This window comes from Oncorhynchus keta, chromosome 27 (genome assembly GCF_023373465.1).
Source record: "Oncorhynchus keta strain PuntledgeMale-10-30-2019 chromosome 27, Oket_V2, whole genome shotgun sequence".
Taxonomy (NCBI): Eukaryota; Metazoa; Chordata; class Actinopteri; order Salmoniformes; family Salmonidae; genus Oncorhynchus; species Oncorhynchus keta.
The window spans coordinates 17,206,190-17,224,621 of record NC_068447.1 but is presented as its reverse complement, the minus strand read 5'-3'; the positions used below and the strand labels follow the sequence as shown (position 1 = coordinate 17,224,621).

The window sequence follows — 18,432 nt, the reverse complement described above, 5'->3', positions numbered from 1 at the left end:
GCTGGAGCAGAGCTGGAGTGTGAAGTGGAGCATGGAGCGGAGCTGGAGCAGAGCTGGAGTGTGAAGTGGCGCATGGAGCGGAGCTGGAGCGGAGCTGGAGTGTGCCCCATTTGACTGGAGCATGGAGCAAGATTCCCAAAGACTGGAGTGTCTGCCTTCTCACGCGATCCATTTTCGTTCCAGTAGTGCTCCAATAGCACTAACCTCACGAGCTCGGGCCAATACCATACACTTCACGAGTGCATGCAGTTGTAGTCTACTTGTGTGCTGCTTTAGCCCTTTGCTTTAGCTACTGTCATGGAGTTCACTAAATATTTTCATAAAGAAACTGATAAAACACAAAGGTGCTAAATCAAGAGGATTTACAGAAACAAGGACCAAGAGCAAGAGAGGGAGTGTGGTGATATAGTGTCCACAACTAAATAATCATTGTGGAATCTGAAAAGACACATATCCTGAAGGCATGACGGTGTACTTCAGTGGAGGCTGTTCATAATAATGTCTGTGACGGAGCAAATGGAATGGCATCAAACACCATGTACTTGATACCATTCCACCATTCCACCAATACCACTCGTCATTACCACGAGCCCGTCCTGTGGTCTACTTACTACCTGCACAAGCTAAAACAAAGGAACAAGGTGGGAAGATAACTGTGTCACAGCAGCAAAGTATTTATAAACAAAAAAATCTGATCTCTTAAACATTTCCTCAATTGTTGTTCTATTATCTATAGATTAAATGATTGTATCCCAATATGCCTGGCATATTTCCATGGTCAAGGAGCTTTCTGTTTTGATTGGGTTATTTTGCCTGAAAACCTTGAGAGCTACCAAAATATATTTTTAAATTTAACAACTCTGCATCTCTGCTCAGCCTGGCAAGAGTGGCCAAAGGGTGTTTTGCATCCCCAGTGGCTCTGCAAGTGTGGGGAGGGTGTTCTCCGCTACTGGCCTTCTCTCCAGGCACCATCGCATGAGCTTGAAGCCAAAGACTAGCCAAACTCACGTTTCTAAAAAGGCACTAATAAGTAATGTTTTGATTCATTTGTATTTAATTGTATTTAAAGTCACAGCCTATATGCACAATTTATATATATATAATGATTTAACACAACAAAATGTTTAAATGCAGAGGTCTTTATGTCCCTACCAGCCTAGTGTGTCGCCCTCGCAAATGCTTCACAATGTATTTCTTTGTAGGCTAAAGCCTAAATATTTAATTTCTGAGTGAATTTGGAGCGGCAGTTTGTTTTCCTGTGACAGTTTGTTTTCCTGTGACGGAGCGGTTTTTAGCAGAGCGGTTGGAAAGGACGTGGAGCCCTGGAGCGGTGCTCCATGAGGGATGAGCAGGATTTCCCAGCGCTCAACTCCGCTCACATGCTCTGGCCCTCATCCATTCTATTACAGAGAGATGCCACCAAGGACAAACATACAAACACACACTGAAGACAGGATGTGATAAATGCTAGCCAAATGGGACATGATTACCAGAGGATCATCAGACACAGGCCAGAGGGAGGGAGGTGTAAGCATCCCCTTTCCCTTTCATTTACTGTAAAACTCCCAATCCTCAATACACAACTCGAAAATTCATTTGATGATTATGGATCTCTCTCTCGTCTCTGTCCCCTCTCTCTCCCCCTACAGTGACAGACAACATTCTACCCCAGTTATCCCAAACAGCTGTATACATTTGTACCCACGTCACACTGACGGGGGCAAAGGACAGGGGGCTTACGGTAGGCCCAATAAGGTGCTCCCTTGGGGGCTAGACCACCCCACTACCCTCTGGGTCCTGGAGATCTAGAGCCGGGATCAGTCACTCAGATTATACAAGACTGTTCAAATTGTCTAAAGTGGCCCAGCTCCACCTCTCCTATTTTAAGGCCCCATCAACCTTGGAGATACAATGCACATGTAGGATTTGTTCCTAGCAACACTCTCCTTGGCTTGCTCTTTTGAGAGTTTGGAGGGGTTTGTGTTGCTCTTATGGTTGCTGTTTGTGTGAAATGCATTAGTGTTGCTCCATGATTAATTGATTAGAGTCATTGATACACAAGGCGGGACACAGGACAGGATGCTAAGAAGCCAGGAAACCTCCAATTTAGCATATCGGGACATTTAGCCAACTTGTCTTTCATTTATATTCTCTTTAAACAGAGGTGACTTAAGCGTTTCTCACTATCACTCTAACAGTCTCTCCATTAACAGGTTTTCACTCCTCTCCCCATTTCACTCCCACTCTCCTTCCCTCCTCTCCCCCTCTCTCCTTCCCTCCTCTCCCCCTCTCTCCTTCCCTCCTCTCCCCCTCTCCTGCTTCTCTCACCGGAGCGCTAAATGAGCAACAAATATCTAATCAACCTAAAATTGACACCTCACATCAAGGGAAAGAGGGGATAAGGAGGGAGGTAAAGAAAGTACTAATAAAGCAATTACTGCCCCCCCCCAAGCTCAGCCTTCACCCTCGCTCCCCATCCTCCCTCCCTCTCCACGCCTCAGCAGGTGTGGAGAGAGAAATGGAGAGAATGACTGAAAAAAAGAGTAAGATGAAAAGAAAGAGAAAGAAAGAGAGCACCTGTTTTGAGTCCCAGTCCTTTGCCATACATGCTGGCCTGGACTTGCACTACTGCACTTTAAACAGACAAAAACTCCCACGCACATACCACACCATCAGTCTCTCAGCTTCTAGATGTCCATTTGAGTCATATAACAGACACTCTTATCAAGAGCAACTTAAAAGTAGTGAGTGAATACATTATCATACTGGTCCCCCACGGGAATCAAACCCACAACTCTGGCGTTGCAAGCACCATGCTCTACCAACTGAGCTACAACGGACCACCAAGCTAGCTGCCTGCAGCATTGGGGTCAATTCCATTTCAATGTCTATTCACTCAATTCAAATGTAATTTATATTCAATGTTTCTTTTCTTTCTAAACTGGAATTCAGTTCCAAAAGTCAATTTGGTCTCGTCTCCAAATCAATTGCGCTTTACCCTCATAGGTTGACAGATAGGGATTAGGTGTTTAACCAGATTAGGACTGAATGATTTGTAGAGTTACTCTTATATTCATCTCCTTCTATATGTATTATTCTCCACAACTATACTCCTATTTCTCTCTCTCTGTACCACATACACAACATCACTGCTCCAGTCAGATCCTCCACAGTCCCTCATTAACATCCTGGCAGGGGGTGGGGGCATCAAAGTAGCAGGATCCCTGCAGACTCCCTGAGCAATCCTACCATGGGGGTCTGGAGCCTCAACGTCTCACCCCCCAATGAGAGGCCATGACACACACACACACACAGTAGCTATGACCCCATAGGACCAGCTGGGAACCAGTCATGTGGAGGAATACATACCCCATTCCTTCCAGAGTGTCGTGGGCTAGCGTTTTGCCACCATTGGCCCATTTGTGTCAGGGCTTGGGGAGATCAGCTCCCCCATACCTTCACCCCCAGTGTGTTTGTGAGTGTAGATCAGTAATGTCTAATATTGGTTTATGTGAGTTTCAGAATGTACAGGGGATCAATGACAAACACATGGAAAGCAGCCTCTCACACAAGTATGCAGGTAATACAATCACATTTTTAAATAAATCATCACGATTGATGGGTATTGACAAGCACAGTTAGAGGCCTATGGAATGGGAGGATTGTGTGTGTGTTGGAAAAGCAAGGAGGGGTCTACAAATACCAATCCAATCTGCCAGAGAGGCAAGTGCAGCAGGAGGGTAACGGAGGGGTAGAGGAGGAGGGGGTGGAGGGAAGGCACCTTGCAACAGCTGGTCTCAATTATCCATGGAGGGGCTGGGTGGTGTGTGAGACAGGGGGATGGTGGGGGGGCTGAGTGTGTGTGAGACAGGGGGATATGGGGGGGCTGAGACCACTGGCGCCAGGAGGGGAGCAACAGGTCAGGGAGGATGAAGATTATAAAAATACTATAGCAGGCAGTTGGCCTTGTGGTGGTGTGAGGGAGGGGTGGATATTCCTCGGCTGGCTGAGAATCAGTGCCACAGGATGTGTAATGGAAGAGTATGTGCGTGTAGCAGGGCAGCGTTTTACCTCCACTTCCTGTAATATAACTTTCCTGTCCAAACAACAGAAGTTCATTCCTCTGTGACTACAACTAGAAATAGAATATTGTAATTTCCACAGCGGACTCGGGCCAGGACAGTCAGCCAATCCATGCCTGCAAAATCCTTACTCAGACTGACTGGTATTACTGTCTAAGTGTGTGTGTTTCGGTGTGTGTATCCCTTTGTCAGTGAGCCATGTATTGTATACATACTTAGATATGTGATTGTTGCCAGAGCCGTTTCTGCTTTACAGAAAATCCCCTCTATGGAAAGGGGATCTCTTACCGCCCTCTAGTGGAGAAAGATGTGAAACACTGGACGACGTTCATAGACACAGAACCCATCACGTCAGCTTTGAGTTCACCCCTCGAATGGTTCAATTGAGTATTTAGTGAGGGAATGCTGATCTTAGACCTGTGCCAAAAGACATCTACACAGAGCTCTAAGAAAACAGAAAACAGAACTCAGATAGCCAGGCAGAGAAAATAGTTGTATTTCACAGCTGTTGACAGTTGTACTCTGTATCATAAAGTCCCTGAAACGTTGACTGTCTCTACGATTTGTCTTAAACAAAGCACATAATTAAAACAACAAACATACCATCAATGACCAACAGCTGTGGACTCATCTTGATGCAGACTGTATGGTAAAACATTGTGTTTATATGGTTTAAATGAGGAGAACATAGTCAGACTCACAAAGGTAACATGGATGAAAACACAATGTGATACCGCAGCACTTAGAGAAACACCACACTAATCAGAAACAGTCCAAATCAAAAAAGTTTCAGGTCTGAATCACACACCGCATGCATTGTGTATGTATAACTGACTACACTACCCACACTGCACTGCACACTGTGACCCATCTCTGTTTGTCAGTTCAAGGGGCCACTTTTTTTACCTCACCAAACATACTGTACTGTACGTATGTCAACGACCAGGCTAGCTATGGTGGGTGCCTATATATAAACTAAAACCTTGTAGAAACCATGTTTATAAGAAAGACAATGCCCTGAAAGACAAACAATAGTGATACAATACCATGAAACAATTACATACTCAGCTACAATGTAAAACAAGCATGATTGTCCAAAAAGAGTTTGAGAACAACTTTCATCAGGTTGTATAAATATGTAACAGTTGCTGCTAGGCTATCTGAAAGATGCCTGTATGATCGTGGCACATCAAGATGCATAGCCAGAGAAAAGTCAGGAAGTATTTTCACACTCACAGGCTCCCACACAATGTAATACCAATGACACCGATAATTAAATAAGGCAAAATAACCACACTTAAAAACCTATAACATATGCTTAAAATAAAACGAGATAAAAAGAGAATAAAATAAAGACTATATGATATAATCCCTAACAGAACTGAGAGTGAACAGAACCCTGAGACAAAGGTCTTCTTCTGGACGTTGCTCCTAGACACTGATCTCCAACTCCCTAATATTCTCTGGTTAATATAGAGTCAATGAACTAAGCAGACCAGACCCAGCTGCTATCCCATTGATGTCCACCCAAAAACTATACTTTGGTATTTGTTTCATTAGACCCTTGTTGATATAGTCCCAAAATGTTTTGCAAGTCAGCAATCAAGTTCTCAAGATATACTGCATAACTTTCAAAATACAGCCGGTATGATGCTGCGTTTTGTATCATACGATGCAAAATACATCATCCCAGGTGTATTTCTGTATTTCGAAAGTTAGATATCTTTAACTCCATTGCTGTATCAACAATGGACTAATGACAAATACGAAGATAGCATTTTGGGTGGAGTTTTCCTTTAAGACAAGAACAATGACCATTTGTTTAAAGGTAAACAGCCTGAGCAAGACATTTATCCACCATCTTTGGTCCCCAACACCTAGTCCCAGGGAGCACCAGGGTACGCAACGGTTAGTTCCCACCCAGCATCAACTAGACTGATTCAGCTACTCAATCATTATAACCTAGACTAGCTGAATCAGGTGTGTTAGTGCTGGGTTGGAACAAAACCTTGCATACCCTGTAGCTCTCCAGAACTGCCATAAGAAGTAAACAGACTGATCCTCTTTCTCATCCTCCTAAAAGAGTCTGGCTTTTGCCTTCTGTTGTCCAATGTTGACTGCAGCCCTGCTTCTTCCTCCCTGGCTATCCTCTTCATCATCGTTCTCATCATAATTGTGGGTCCAGCTTCGCTTCAGAGGGGTGAGCTCCGGTGCAATCGAATCTCCGTCCTAAACAAACATGAACACAAACGGATACCAGAGTCAATTTTACAGACTCCTCTTTAAAGCTCAGTTGTCCTGAGTCTTCACAACTCTGCCAGGACATAAGATCAAGGGAGACACTCAAGTTTTTTAATACTAGATCTCTTGACACATTGATGAAAATAGTTATGGCCTCTAAACTTTCAACCTGCATACTGGACCCTATTCCAACTAAACTACTGAAAGAGCTGCTTCCTGTGCTTGGCCCTCCTATGTTGAACATAATAAACAGCTCTCTATCCACCGGATGTGAACCAAACTCACTAAAAGTGGCAGTAATAAAGCCTCTCTTGAAAAAGCCAAACCTTGACAAGGAAAATATTAAACTACCAGCCTATATAAAATCTCCAATTCCTCTCAATTAATAAAATAAAAAGCTGTTGCACAGCAACTCACTGCCTACCTGAACACTAACAACGCTAACAACGCTAACAACGCTAACAACGCTAACAACACTAACAACACTAACAACACTAACAACACTAACAACGTATTCGAAACGCTTCAGTCTGGTTTTACACCCCATCATAGCACTGACTGCACTCGAAGGTGGTAAATTACCTTTTAATGGCGTCAGACCGAGGCTCTGCATCTGTCCTCGTGCTCCTAGACCTTAGTGCTGCTTTTGATACCATCGATAACCACATTATTTTGGAGAGATTGGAAACCCAAATTGGTCTACACAGAGAAGTTTTTTTCCAGCTAAGTAACATTGCAAAAATCTGAAACTTAATCCAAATGAATGACACATTAATCCATGCTTTTGTCACTTCTAGATTAGACTACTGCAATGCTCTACTCTCCGGCTAAAGCACTAAACAAACTTCAGTTTGTGCTAAACACGGCTGCTAGAATCTAGACTAGAACCAGAAAATGTGATCACATTACCAGTGCTAGCCTCTCTACACTAGCTTCCTGTGAAGGCAAGGGCTGATTTGAAGGTTTTACTGCTAACCTACAAAGCATTACATGGGCTTGCTCCTATCTATCTCTCTGATTTGGTCCTGCCGTACATACCTACACGTACGCTATGGTCACAAGACGCAGGCCTCCTAATTGTCCCTAGAATTTCTAAGCAAACAGCTGGAGGCAGGGCTTTCTCCTATAGAGCTCCATTTTTATGGAATGGTCTGCTTATCCATGTGAGAAACGTAGACTCAGTCTTGACCTTTTAAGTCTTTATTGAAGACTAATTTCTTCAGTAAGTCCTATGATTGAGTGTAGTCTGGCCCAGGCGTGTGAAGGTGAAACTGAAAGGCTCTGGAGCAACAAACAGCCCTTGCTGTCTCTGCCTGGCCGGTTCCCCTCTTTCCACTGGGATTCTCTGCCTCTAACCCTATTACGGGGGCTGAGTCACTGGCTTACTGGTGCTCTTCCGTGCCGTCCCAAGGAGCGGTGTGTCACTCGAGTGGGTTGAGTCTCTAACGTGATCTTCCTGTCCGGTTTGGCTCCCCCCTCGGGTTCGTGCCGTGGGGGAGATCTTCATGGGCTATACTTGCCCTTGTCTCAGGGTAGTAAGTTGGTGGTTGAAGATATCCCTCTAGTGGTGTGGGGGCTGTGCTTCGGCAAAGTGGGTGGGGTTATATCCTGCCTGCTTGGCCCTGTCCGGGGGTATAGTTGGATGGGGCCACAGGGTCTCCCAACCCCTCCCGTCTCAGCCTCCAGTAATTATGCTGTAATAGTTTGTGTCAGGGGGCTAGGGTCAGTCTGTTATATCTGGAGTATTTCTCCTGTCTTATCCGGTGTCCTGTATGCTCCCTCTAATTCTCGCTTTCTCTTTCCTCGGAGGACCTGAGCCCCAGGACCATGCCTCAGCACTACCTGGCCTGATGACTCCTTGATGTCCGCAGTCCACTTGGTCGTGCTGCTGCTCCAGTTTCAACTGTTCTGCCTGTGGCTAGGGAACCCTGACCTGTTCACCGGATGTGCTACCTTGTCCAGGGACCTGCTGTTTTCGACTCTTTCTCTACCGCACCTGCTGTCTCTAACTCTGAATGATCGGTTATGAAAAGCCAACTGACATTTACTCCGGAGGTGCTGACCTGTTGCATCCTCTACAACCACTTGATTATTATTATTTGACCCTGCTGGTCATCTATGAACCTGGCATAGCCAGAAGAGTACTGGCCACCCCTAGGAGCCTGGTTCCTCTCTAGGTATCTTTCTAGGGAGTTGTTCCTAGCCACCGTGCTTCTACATCTGCATTACTTGCCGTTTGGTGTTTTTGGCAGGGTTCTTGTATAATCACTTTGTGACCTGGCTGATGGACTTCATGAAAGCATGTTTTTGATTATGTGTGGTGCAGGTAAGCTGGTCATAGCTAGCTGGCTTAGCCTTGCACTCAAATATCATCATCTGTCAACTGTTCTGCCTGCGGCTATGGAACCCTGACCTGTTCACCGGACGTGCTACCTGTCCCAGACCTGCTGTTTTCAACTCTCTAGAGACAGCAGGAGCGGTAGAGATACTCTTAATGATCAGCTATGAAAAGCCAACTGACATTTACTCCTGAGGTGCTGACTTGTTGCACCCTCGACAACTACTATGATTATTATTATTTGACCATGCTGGTCATTTATGAACATTTGAACATCTTGGCCATGTTCTGTTATAATCTCCATCCGGCACAGCCAAAAGAGGACTGGCCACCTCACATAGCCTGGTTCCTCTCTAGGTTTCTTCCTAGGTTTTGGCCTTTCTAGGGAGTTATTCCTAGCCACCGTGCTTCTACACCTGTACTGCTTGCTGTTTGGGGTTTAAGGCTAGGTTTCTGTACAGCACTTTGAAATATCAGCTAATGTAAGAAGGGCTATATAAATACATGTGATTTTCTCCACAACGCTAACAGTTTGAGATAGAGATCCATACAGTAAATGAAAGAGATAAGAGGCCTCCTGACGTGAGGTTTGGAGAAGTTGTTGTCCATGCACCACTTGACATAGTTAATCTTAGCTGCCTCCACAGTCTTCTCATCTCTCTTCTTAAAGTAGACCCTGATCTGCTGCTCAGCAAACTGATATGGCAGCATCTGAGACACCTACAGGGGAGAACAATCATGTAAAATAATGTTTTCAAGATTCAAAAAGAACAGACTATTTCTAAAAAGATTTGAGAGTGAATTGTAGTATTGACCTGGTTCCTGCTGATCTGGGTGGTTTTGGTTGGGGTATTCTTACAGTAGAAACGCATGTTGTTGATGGGGTTCTTCTCCTTCATACCCCAGTCCATGTTGATGATCTGATGAAGAGAAAGAAAGAGGGACAGAAAGAGAGAGCGAGAGATAGATAAAGAGGCAAAGAGTATTGCTGAGCGATTAGTGCGTTTTCTAGGTCGGTTCGGTTATTAAAAGAGTCCTGGTTTTCGATATCAATCATTTTTGTAAAACAAATGCATTATGAAATAATGACGAAAAATATTTGAGCTTTTTCAATTGAGAAGGATTTGATTTGTCTCTAGAGAAACGGCGTGTTGGGCTCACAAAAAAAAACATAGACCTAAATGGAAATCAAGTTATTAAACCAACGTTGGTCAATTAGTTGTTTAATACCCCCCCCAAAAAAAAAAAAAAAACTGATGGTGGTTAATCTGGCCTTCATGGAAACATGTCGTCTTAAATCTCCACCTGGTACAGTCAGAAGAGGACAGAGCCTGGTTCCTCTCTAGGTTTCTTCTTTTCTAGGGAGTTGTTCCTAGTCACCGTGCTTCTACATCAGCATTGCTTGCTCTTTATAGTTTTAGGCTGAATATCTGTAAAACACTGTGACAACTGCTGATGTAAAAAGGGCTTTATAAAAACACATTTTATTGATTGACATATTTCCAATAAAGCCAACGGTAATAAAGGTTATCTATAGACGGGCTTGTTATGTGACCTGTGTCTTCGATCAGTTCCCCGAGTGAGGTGAAAAGACTGGACACTCACATTGACTACAAAGTCCCCTGGCTCTAGAATGACGCCCTGGAGGTCTTTCTTAGGCCTGCACGTCGCCAATTCACTTGCCCATTTCTGGAGCTGTTCCTGGGCGAGAAAAGAGGAGGATGAGAGGCACATAATATGGATCTCCTAAAAAAGCTCACCTAGAAAGCCATGGGAGGATATTCACCCTCCATCCCCCAGACATGCACACACACACCTGTGAGACCTCCACACGTTCCTTGGCTTGGGTCTGTCCCAAATTCTTGTAGAGGTTTCTGCAGGTGATGCTGTGGAGGATCTTTCTGGCCTCTGCCAGCTCAGAGGATGACGAGTACAGGATCTGCTCAAACACATGGTCTACATGGAGAGGGGGGGAAGAGACAGGAGAGAAGGGGGGGGAAGAGACAGGAGAGAAGGGGGGAAGAGACAGGAGAGAGACCAGGAGAGGAGACGGAGAGAGACAGGAGAGAGACCAGGAGAGGAGACAGGAGAGGAGACGGGAAGAGGAGACGGGAAGAGGAGACGGGAAGAGGAGACGGGGAGAGGAGACGGGGAGAGGAGACGGGGAGAGGAGACGGGGAGAGGAGACGGGGAGAGGAGACGGGGAGAGGAGACGGGGAGAGGAGACGGGGAGAGGAGACGGGGAGAGGAGACGGGGAGAGGAGACGGGGGAGAGGAGACGGGGAGAGGAGACGGGGAGAGGAGACGGAGAGAGACAGGAGAGAGACAGGAGAGGAGACGGAGAGAGACAGGAGAGGAGACGGAGAGAGACCAGGAGAGGAGACAGGAGAGAGACCATGAGAGGAGACAGGAGAGAGACCAGGAGAGGAGACAGGAGAGGGACCAGGAGAGGAGACAGGAGAGGGACCAGGAGAGGAGACAGGAGAGGGACCAGGAGAGGAGACAGGAGAGGGACCAGGAGAGGAGACGGAGAGAGACAGGAGAGGAGACGGAGAGAGACAGGAGAGGAGACGGAGAGAGACGGGGAGAGGAGACGGGGAGAGGAGACGGGGAGAGGAGACGGGGAGGAGGAGACAGGAGGGGAGAGGAGACGAGGGAGAGGAGAGGGACAGGAGGGAGAGGGAGACCAGGAGAGGAGACAGGAGAGGGGGAGAGGAGACAGGAGGGAGAGGAGACGGAGAGAGAGGAGACGGGGAGAGGAGACAGGGGAGAGGAGACGGGGAGGGGAGAGGAGACGGGGAGAGGAGACGGGGGGGAGAGGAGACGGGGGGAGAGGAGACGGGGGGGAGAGAGGAGACGGGGAGAGGAGAGGGGAGAGGAGACGGAGAGAGACCAGGAGAGGAGACCGGAAGAGAGACCAGGAGAGAGACCAGGAGAGGAGACAGGAGAGAGACCAGGAGAGGAGACAGGAGAGGGACCAGGAGAGGAGACAGGAGAGGGACCAGGAGAGGAGACAGGAGAGGGACCAGGAGAGGAGACAGGAGAGGGACCAGGAGAGGAGACAGGAGAGGGACCAGGAGAGGAGACAGGAGAGGGACCAGGAGAGGAGACAGGAGAGGGACCAGGAGAGGAGACAGGAGAGGGACCAGGAGAGGAGACGGAGAGAGACAGGAGAGGAGACGGAGAGAGACAGGAGAGGAGACGGAGAGGGACCAGGAGAGGAGACGGAGAGAGACAGGAGAGGAGACGGAGAGAGACAGGAGAGGAGACGGAGAGAGACAGGAGAGGAGACGGAGAGAGACAGGAGAGGAGACGGAGAGAGACAGGAGAGGAGACGGAGAGAGACAGGAGAGGAGACGGAGAGAGACAGGAGAGGAGACGGAGAGAGACAGGAGAGAGACGGAGAGAGACAGGAGAGAGATCAGGAGAGGAGACAGGAGAGAGACAGGAGAGGAGACAGGAGAGGAGACGGAGAGAGACAGGAGAGGAGACGGAGAGAGACAGGAGAGGAGACGGAGAGAGACAGGAGAGGAGACGGAGAGGGACCAGGAGAGGAGACGGAGAGGGACCAGGAGAGGAGACGGAGAGAGACAGGAGAGGAGACGGAGAGAGACAGGAGAGGAGACGGAGAGAGACAGGAGAGGAGACGGAGAGAGACAGGAGAGAGATCAGGAGAGAGACAGGAGACGGAGAGAGACAGGAGACGGAGAGAGACAGGAGAGGAGACGGAGAGAGACAGGAGAAGAGACGGAGAGAGACAGGAGAAGAGACGGAGAGAGACAGGAGAGGAGACGGAGAGAGACAGGAGAGGAGACGGAGAGAGACAGGAGAGGAGACGGAGAGAGACAGGAGAGAGACCAGGAGAGAGACCAGGAGAGAGACCAGGAGAGAGACCAGGAGAGGAGACAGGAGAGAGACCAGGAGAGGAGACAGGAGAGAGACCAGGAGAGGAGACAGGAGAGAGACCAGGAGAGGAGACAGGAGAGGAGACCAGGAGAGAGACAGGAGAGAGACCAGGAGAGGAGACAGGAGAGAGACCAGGAGAGGAGACGGAGAGAGACCAGGAGAGGAGACGGAGAGAGACCAGGAGAGGAGACGGAGAGAGACCAGGAGAGAGACCAGGAGAGAGACCAGGAGAGAGACCAGGAGAGAGACCAGGAGAGAGACCAGGAGAGGAGACGGAGAGAGACAGGAGAGGAGACAAGGAGTGTGGGAAGAGAAGAGGTTAATCATGCAAACCAAATCCAGGCTGTGATTATGGACATGAACGTGACAGAGAACCAGGTCTGGCAAACCCAGCCTGTTAGGGCAGCCATGACATCTAGAAAGAAAAAAAACCCTGACAACCAAAGAGGTTTGAACCATATAATGAGAGTGAGTAGACAAGACCAGAGCCATTCTACATATTATATTTCTATGAGGTTGAACTGACCAGTGAGTTTAGTGTAGGCCTCCATGTCATTTATTGCTGTGGAGATGGTGAACATTTCTCCCTCTGAACCTTGAATCTTGATGTGGGGTTCTGCCTTGATGAAGGCCTCTGTGATCCTGAATCAATACAGACAGGCACACACGCACTTGAATCAAACTTGTCATTTTTAACATACATACCCATAACATACAGCAGAAAAGCACCTGAATGTCTGAGAACCTGTATGTATGACTATATAAGAGATCGTAAGTCAGCTAGATATTTAACAGTAGAATGAATAGCTGTTGATGTGAGAGCACTTACATTGTCTCTATTATGTGTCCCACTTTGTGCTGGTAGGCTTTTCTGTGGAGGTAGCTGCGTGTGTGGAACATGTCGTACAGATTACCCACTTCCTGTATGTGGACAACACACATGGATATCACCGGTAACGGAAGTGACCTTGTCTGAGCGGCCCATAGGGCAGGAGCCCATCTCCTGATTCTGTAGTGTGAGGCAGCTTGATGTACAAGTACACCCCCTAGACAGGACACTAGTCGATAGCTGAGCCTAGTCTACATCACCACTAAACGAGACTAATACCTCATTACTTCACCAAGTTGAATGAAAAGGTAAATGAAAACATAACAATGAAGGGAATGAATGAGAGGTGAAATCTAGGGCCAAGCCTTCACCTTTTCTCTGGTGCAGATCTGCTTCTTCCCATCTACCTCACACACACGAGCAAACTTGAGGAAGCGATGGTAGTCAAAGTTATTCGGGATGCCCAGGTGGTAGCAGTCCCTATGGGGAGGGAAAGAGAGTGTTGGTTTGGTCTTCAGTCGGGGTCCTTTCCTTTATTAACACTGCTTAAGTATCCATTTGGTTTAAATGTGTTTAAACTGCTGTCCTGCCGTTAGACTCCAGACGTAATTGTATGTTCCTGTTGTCATTTAATTAAAACATTTTGTTTTTTTAAACGAGCTCACTAAACAAAATGTGCATTTGTATTAATTTCCTCTGCACTACAATAAAACCTATTTGAGAAAGAAAGAAAGAAAGAGAGATTATAGATGGAAAGTTCCCCAAAGTGCACTTTTTTCCTTTTATAAATTGGGTGGTTGGAGCCCTGAATGCGGGCAATCTGGACCCTCTTTCTGCCAAAATTATCCACAGAAATTGTTGCAACCCCGTTACTAGCCTGTTCAACCTCTCATATCGTCTGAGATCCCCAAAGATTGGAAAGCTGCCGCGGTCATGTCCCTCTTCAAAGGGGGACACTGTTATAGACCCAAAAGGTTATAGACCTATATATCCATCCTGCCCTGCCATTCTAAAATCTTAAAAAGCCAAGTTAACAAACAGATCACCGACCATTTCAAATCCCACCGTACCTTCTCCGCTATGGAATCTGGTTTCCGAGCTAGTCACTGGTGCACCTCAGCCACACTCAAGGTCCTAAACAATATCATAACCGCCATCGATAAGAGACAATACCGTGCAGCCATATTCATCGACCTGGCAAAGGCTTTCAACTGTCAATCACCGCGTTCTTATCGGCAGACTTGACAGCTTGGGTTTCTCAAATGACTGCCTCGCCTGGTTCACCAACTACTTCTCAGACAGAGTTCAGTGTGTCAAATCACAGGGCCTGTTGTCCAGACCTCACACACACACACACACACACAGCTCCAAAAAATAAAGGGAACACTAAAATAACATCCTAGATCTGAATGAATGAAATATTCTTAAATACTTTTTTCTTTACATAGCTGAATGTGCTAACAACAAAATCACACAAAAATGATCAATGGAAATCAAATTTATCAACCCATGGAGGTCTGGATTTGGAGTCACACTCTAAATTAAAGTGGAAAACCACACTACGGGCTGATCCAACTTTGATGTAATGTCCGTAAAACAAGTCAAAATGAGGCTCAGTAGTGTGTGTGGCCTCCACGTGCCTGTATGACCTCCCTACAATGCCTGGGCATGCTCCTGGTGAGGTGGACAGTCTGTGGTGCAACGTGGCGTTGGTGGATGGAGCGAGACATGATGTCCCAGATGTGCTCAATTGGATTCAGGTCTGGGGAACGGGGGGGGCCAGTCCATAGCATCAATGCCTTCCTCTTGCAGGAACTGCTGACACACTCCAGCCACATGAGGTCTAGCATTGTCTGGCATTAGGAGGAACCCAGGGCTAACCGCACCAGCATATGGTCTCACAAGGGGTCTGAAGATCTCATCTCGGTACCCAATGGCAGTCAGGCTACCTCTGGCGAGCACATGGGGGGCTGTGCGGCCCCTCAAAGAAATGCCACCCCACACCATGACTGACCCACCACCAAACCGGTCATGCTGGAGGATGTTGCAGGCAGCAGAACGTTCTTCACAGCATCTCCAGACTCTGTCACGTGTGCTCAGTGTGAACCTGCTTTCATCTGTGAAGAGCACAGGGCGCCAGTGGCGAATTTGCCAATCTTGGTGTTCTCTGGCTGTGGCAAACGTCCTGCACAGTGTTGGGCTGTAAGCACAACCCCCACCTGTGGACGTCGGGCCCTCATACCACCCTCATGGAGTCTGTTTCTGACCGTTTGAGCAGACACATGCACATTTGTGGCCTGCTGGAGGTCATTTTGCAGGGCTCTGGCAGTGCTCCTCCTTGCACAAAGGCGGAGGTAGCGGTCCTGCTGCTGGGTTGTTGCCCTCCTACGGCCTCCTCCACATCTCCTGATGTACTGGCCTGTCTCCTGGTAGCGCCTCCATGCTCTGGACACTACGCTGACAGACACAGCAAACCTTCTTGCCACAGCTCGCATTGATGTGCCATCCTGGATGAGCTGCACTACCTGAGCCACTTGTGTGGGTTGTAGACTCTGTCTCATGCTACCACTAGAGTGAAAGCACCGCGTAATTTCCACCTATTGTCTATTCCATTTGCACAACAGCATGTGAAATGTATTGTCAATCAGTGTTGCTTCCTGAGTGGACAGTTTGATTTCACAGAAGTGTGATTGACTTGGAGTTACATTGTGTTGGTCAAGTGTTCCCTTTATTTTTTTGAGCAGTGTATATATAAATGATCAGTCTATAATTTTAATGGTAGGTTTATTTGAAAGGTGAGACAGAATAACAACAACAAATCCAGAAAAACACATGTCAAAAATGATATAAATTGATTTGCATTTGAAATTAGGGAAATAAGTATTTGACCCCCTCTCAATCAGAAAGATTTCTGGCTCCCAGGTGTCTTTTATACAAGTAACGAGTTGAGATTAGGTGCACATTTTTAAATTGTTGGCGGATCAGCTAAATATTGCGGAAAGAATATTGTTTCCATCAATGTAATTGTCTGCATCATTTCCAAACCCCCATATATGTTTTTGGTAAATATATATATATTCATACACACATGCCTATATAGATATACATACTTTTTTAAAGAATATACCTTTATTATTATTCCCCGCAAACCCTTCCACCAATTGGAGTAAACTAATAAACACTTCTGCTTTTACCTTCAATTTATACATCTTGTCCACTTTTTACAGACAGTCTATTTTAGAATAGTTATTTTTGTGTTTGTTTTTAGTCCTTCCTCCATTTCTGATGTCCATCCAGTTTGACTTATATTTGTAACTGTGCTATTTCACAAAAGTTCTGAACATAAATACATTTTACAGAGCCTGTGTCCTACATGTTGGATTAATCAGACCATATTTCCACCGGTCAATTAGTCCCACCCTTCAGCTCCATTCAACCTCTCCCATCCATCTCTCAACATCATCCAGTCCCACGCTTCAGCTCCATTCAACCTCTCCCAACTATCTCTCAACATCATCCAGTCCCACCCTTCAGCTCCATTCAACCTCTCCCATCCATCTCTCAACATCATCTAGTCCCACCCTTCAGCTCCATTCAACCTCTCCCATCTATCTCTCAACATCATCCATTTTAGATCTCTATTTGCCATATATTTTTCAACTGCGCTGTGATGCTTCAAATGACTTGAACCTTCCTATTCTCATAGCTTCTACAGATTGTAAATTAAAAATTAAAAAAAAATTCTAAAATAATTCTTATATTATTGATTATGGCTTTTCAAATCACCCAGTATTGCTGTCTGCATCGTTAGTTCTAGGCAAATGTTGCAATTCTTCAGCCATTCCTGGACCTGTGACCAAAAACGAGCTACATATGGACAATACCAAAAGAAATGATCTAATGAGTCTGACTCAGAGCAGAATCTACAGAGCTGGGATCAATCGAAAGTGGGCCGGTGTAGTCTGAATAAAGGGAAAAAGGCCCTTCTTGAACATTGTGGCAAAAGCCAAAAAAGATCAGACCCCTCCCTCAGTGGCCGGTCCAGATCCAGAGCCACATTCATGGGCTCTAAGACCAACTATTGACTGAGGAATGAAAGAAGAAACTGCCACAACAGCAAGTGACCAGCAGAGGGAGCAAAATGCACCGGAACTACAAGTACTGGGCATAAATCCTGTTATGGCTGCGAACCCTGTACAGGGATCAACATCAGGCGAAATAACGATTTCATTGAAGACATCATGGCGAATAAATCAGGAAAAGCGAAGTCAAAGTCTAAAGTGAAAGTAAAAAAGTGAAGGTGAGAGATTTTTTGTTTGAGGAATCTTTGAGTGTTATGGTTCAATCAGGAACTGAGGAGCTGTACTTCTGGACGGGTAAGTGCTAATGCCGTTTTATGAAATATCAATATTTTTTTTTTTTACAAATTTGCAATGAAATGTGTGGTTTGTTTGAGTGTGTGTATATATATATATATATATATATATATATATATATATGGAGTAGAACAGCAAACACACATGGCCACTGCGCCTGCTTACTCCTCTTCATTTCCATATGAAATAGCCATTGGGTGCTGTTCAGGGGAGGGCAGGCCCACAACAATGGCCGGAGTTGAATGGAACAGCACTTCACCTTAGTGACTGTTCCCTCTGCTCTATATAATACATATCTGTTCATTTTATGTGATGATAAAAGGCTCATACAATACAAATATTTTTTTAATGTTTTCTTTCACAGTGATAGCGACTCCGACTGGGAGCCCCCGGTGCCAAGCTGCCTGCTCTACCTCTGCCCCAAGTGGTGTTCATATGCCACAGTTCATTACTGCAGGCATGACTGTGCCTCAGGGCCAAAAGGGCACAGCATGGAGGCGTCGTTGTGTTCTGTGTCGCATGAACTGCACCACTTGTTCAGTTTGCCTCTGCTTTACATCAGAAAGAGACTGCTATGGGACATTTTGGGACATATTTTCAAAATTGAAAAAAAAAAATAATTTTTTTGTGTGCGTGTTAGAAGTGCTTTTTGATATGTTG

At 46.2% G+C, this 18,432-nt stretch overlaps 1 protein-coding gene across 3 annotated transcripts in view; it reads right to left on the bottom strand.

Annotated features, from left to right (window-relative positions):
* Window positions 1-4,556: 4,556 nt before the first annotated feature.
* Window positions 4,557-18,432, bottom strand: part of LOC118371142 (deoxynucleoside triphosphate triphosphohydrolase SAMHD1-like) — a 43,492-nt gene continuing 29,616 nt past the window's right edge. Inside the window, exons 9-16 of one of the 3 annotated variants that reach the window (XM_052481840.1) lie at window positions 13,768-13,876; window positions 13,397-13,488; window positions 13,094-13,209; window positions 10,478-10,617; window positions 10,267-10,356; window positions 9,477-9,581; window positions 9,244-9,381; window positions 4,557-6,311 (exon numbers count right to left, since the gene is read on the bottom strand). In XM_052481840.1, the coding sequence (XP_052337800.1) occupies window positions 6,159-6,311; window positions 9,244-9,381; window positions 9,477-9,581; window positions 10,267-10,356; window positions 10,478-10,617; window positions 13,094-13,209; window positions 13,397-13,488; window positions 13,768-13,876 (943 nt within the window). In that variant the 3' untranslated portion in view covers window positions 4,557-6,158. Of the gene's footprint in view, window positions 6,312-9,212; window positions 9,382-9,476; window positions 9,582-10,266; window positions 10,363-10,477; window positions 10,618-13,093; window positions 13,210-13,396; window positions 13,489-13,767; window positions 13,877-18,432 lie in introns of all 3 variants that reach the window. The other 2 variants (XM_052481839.1, XM_052481841.1) reach the window with 2 other exon arrangements.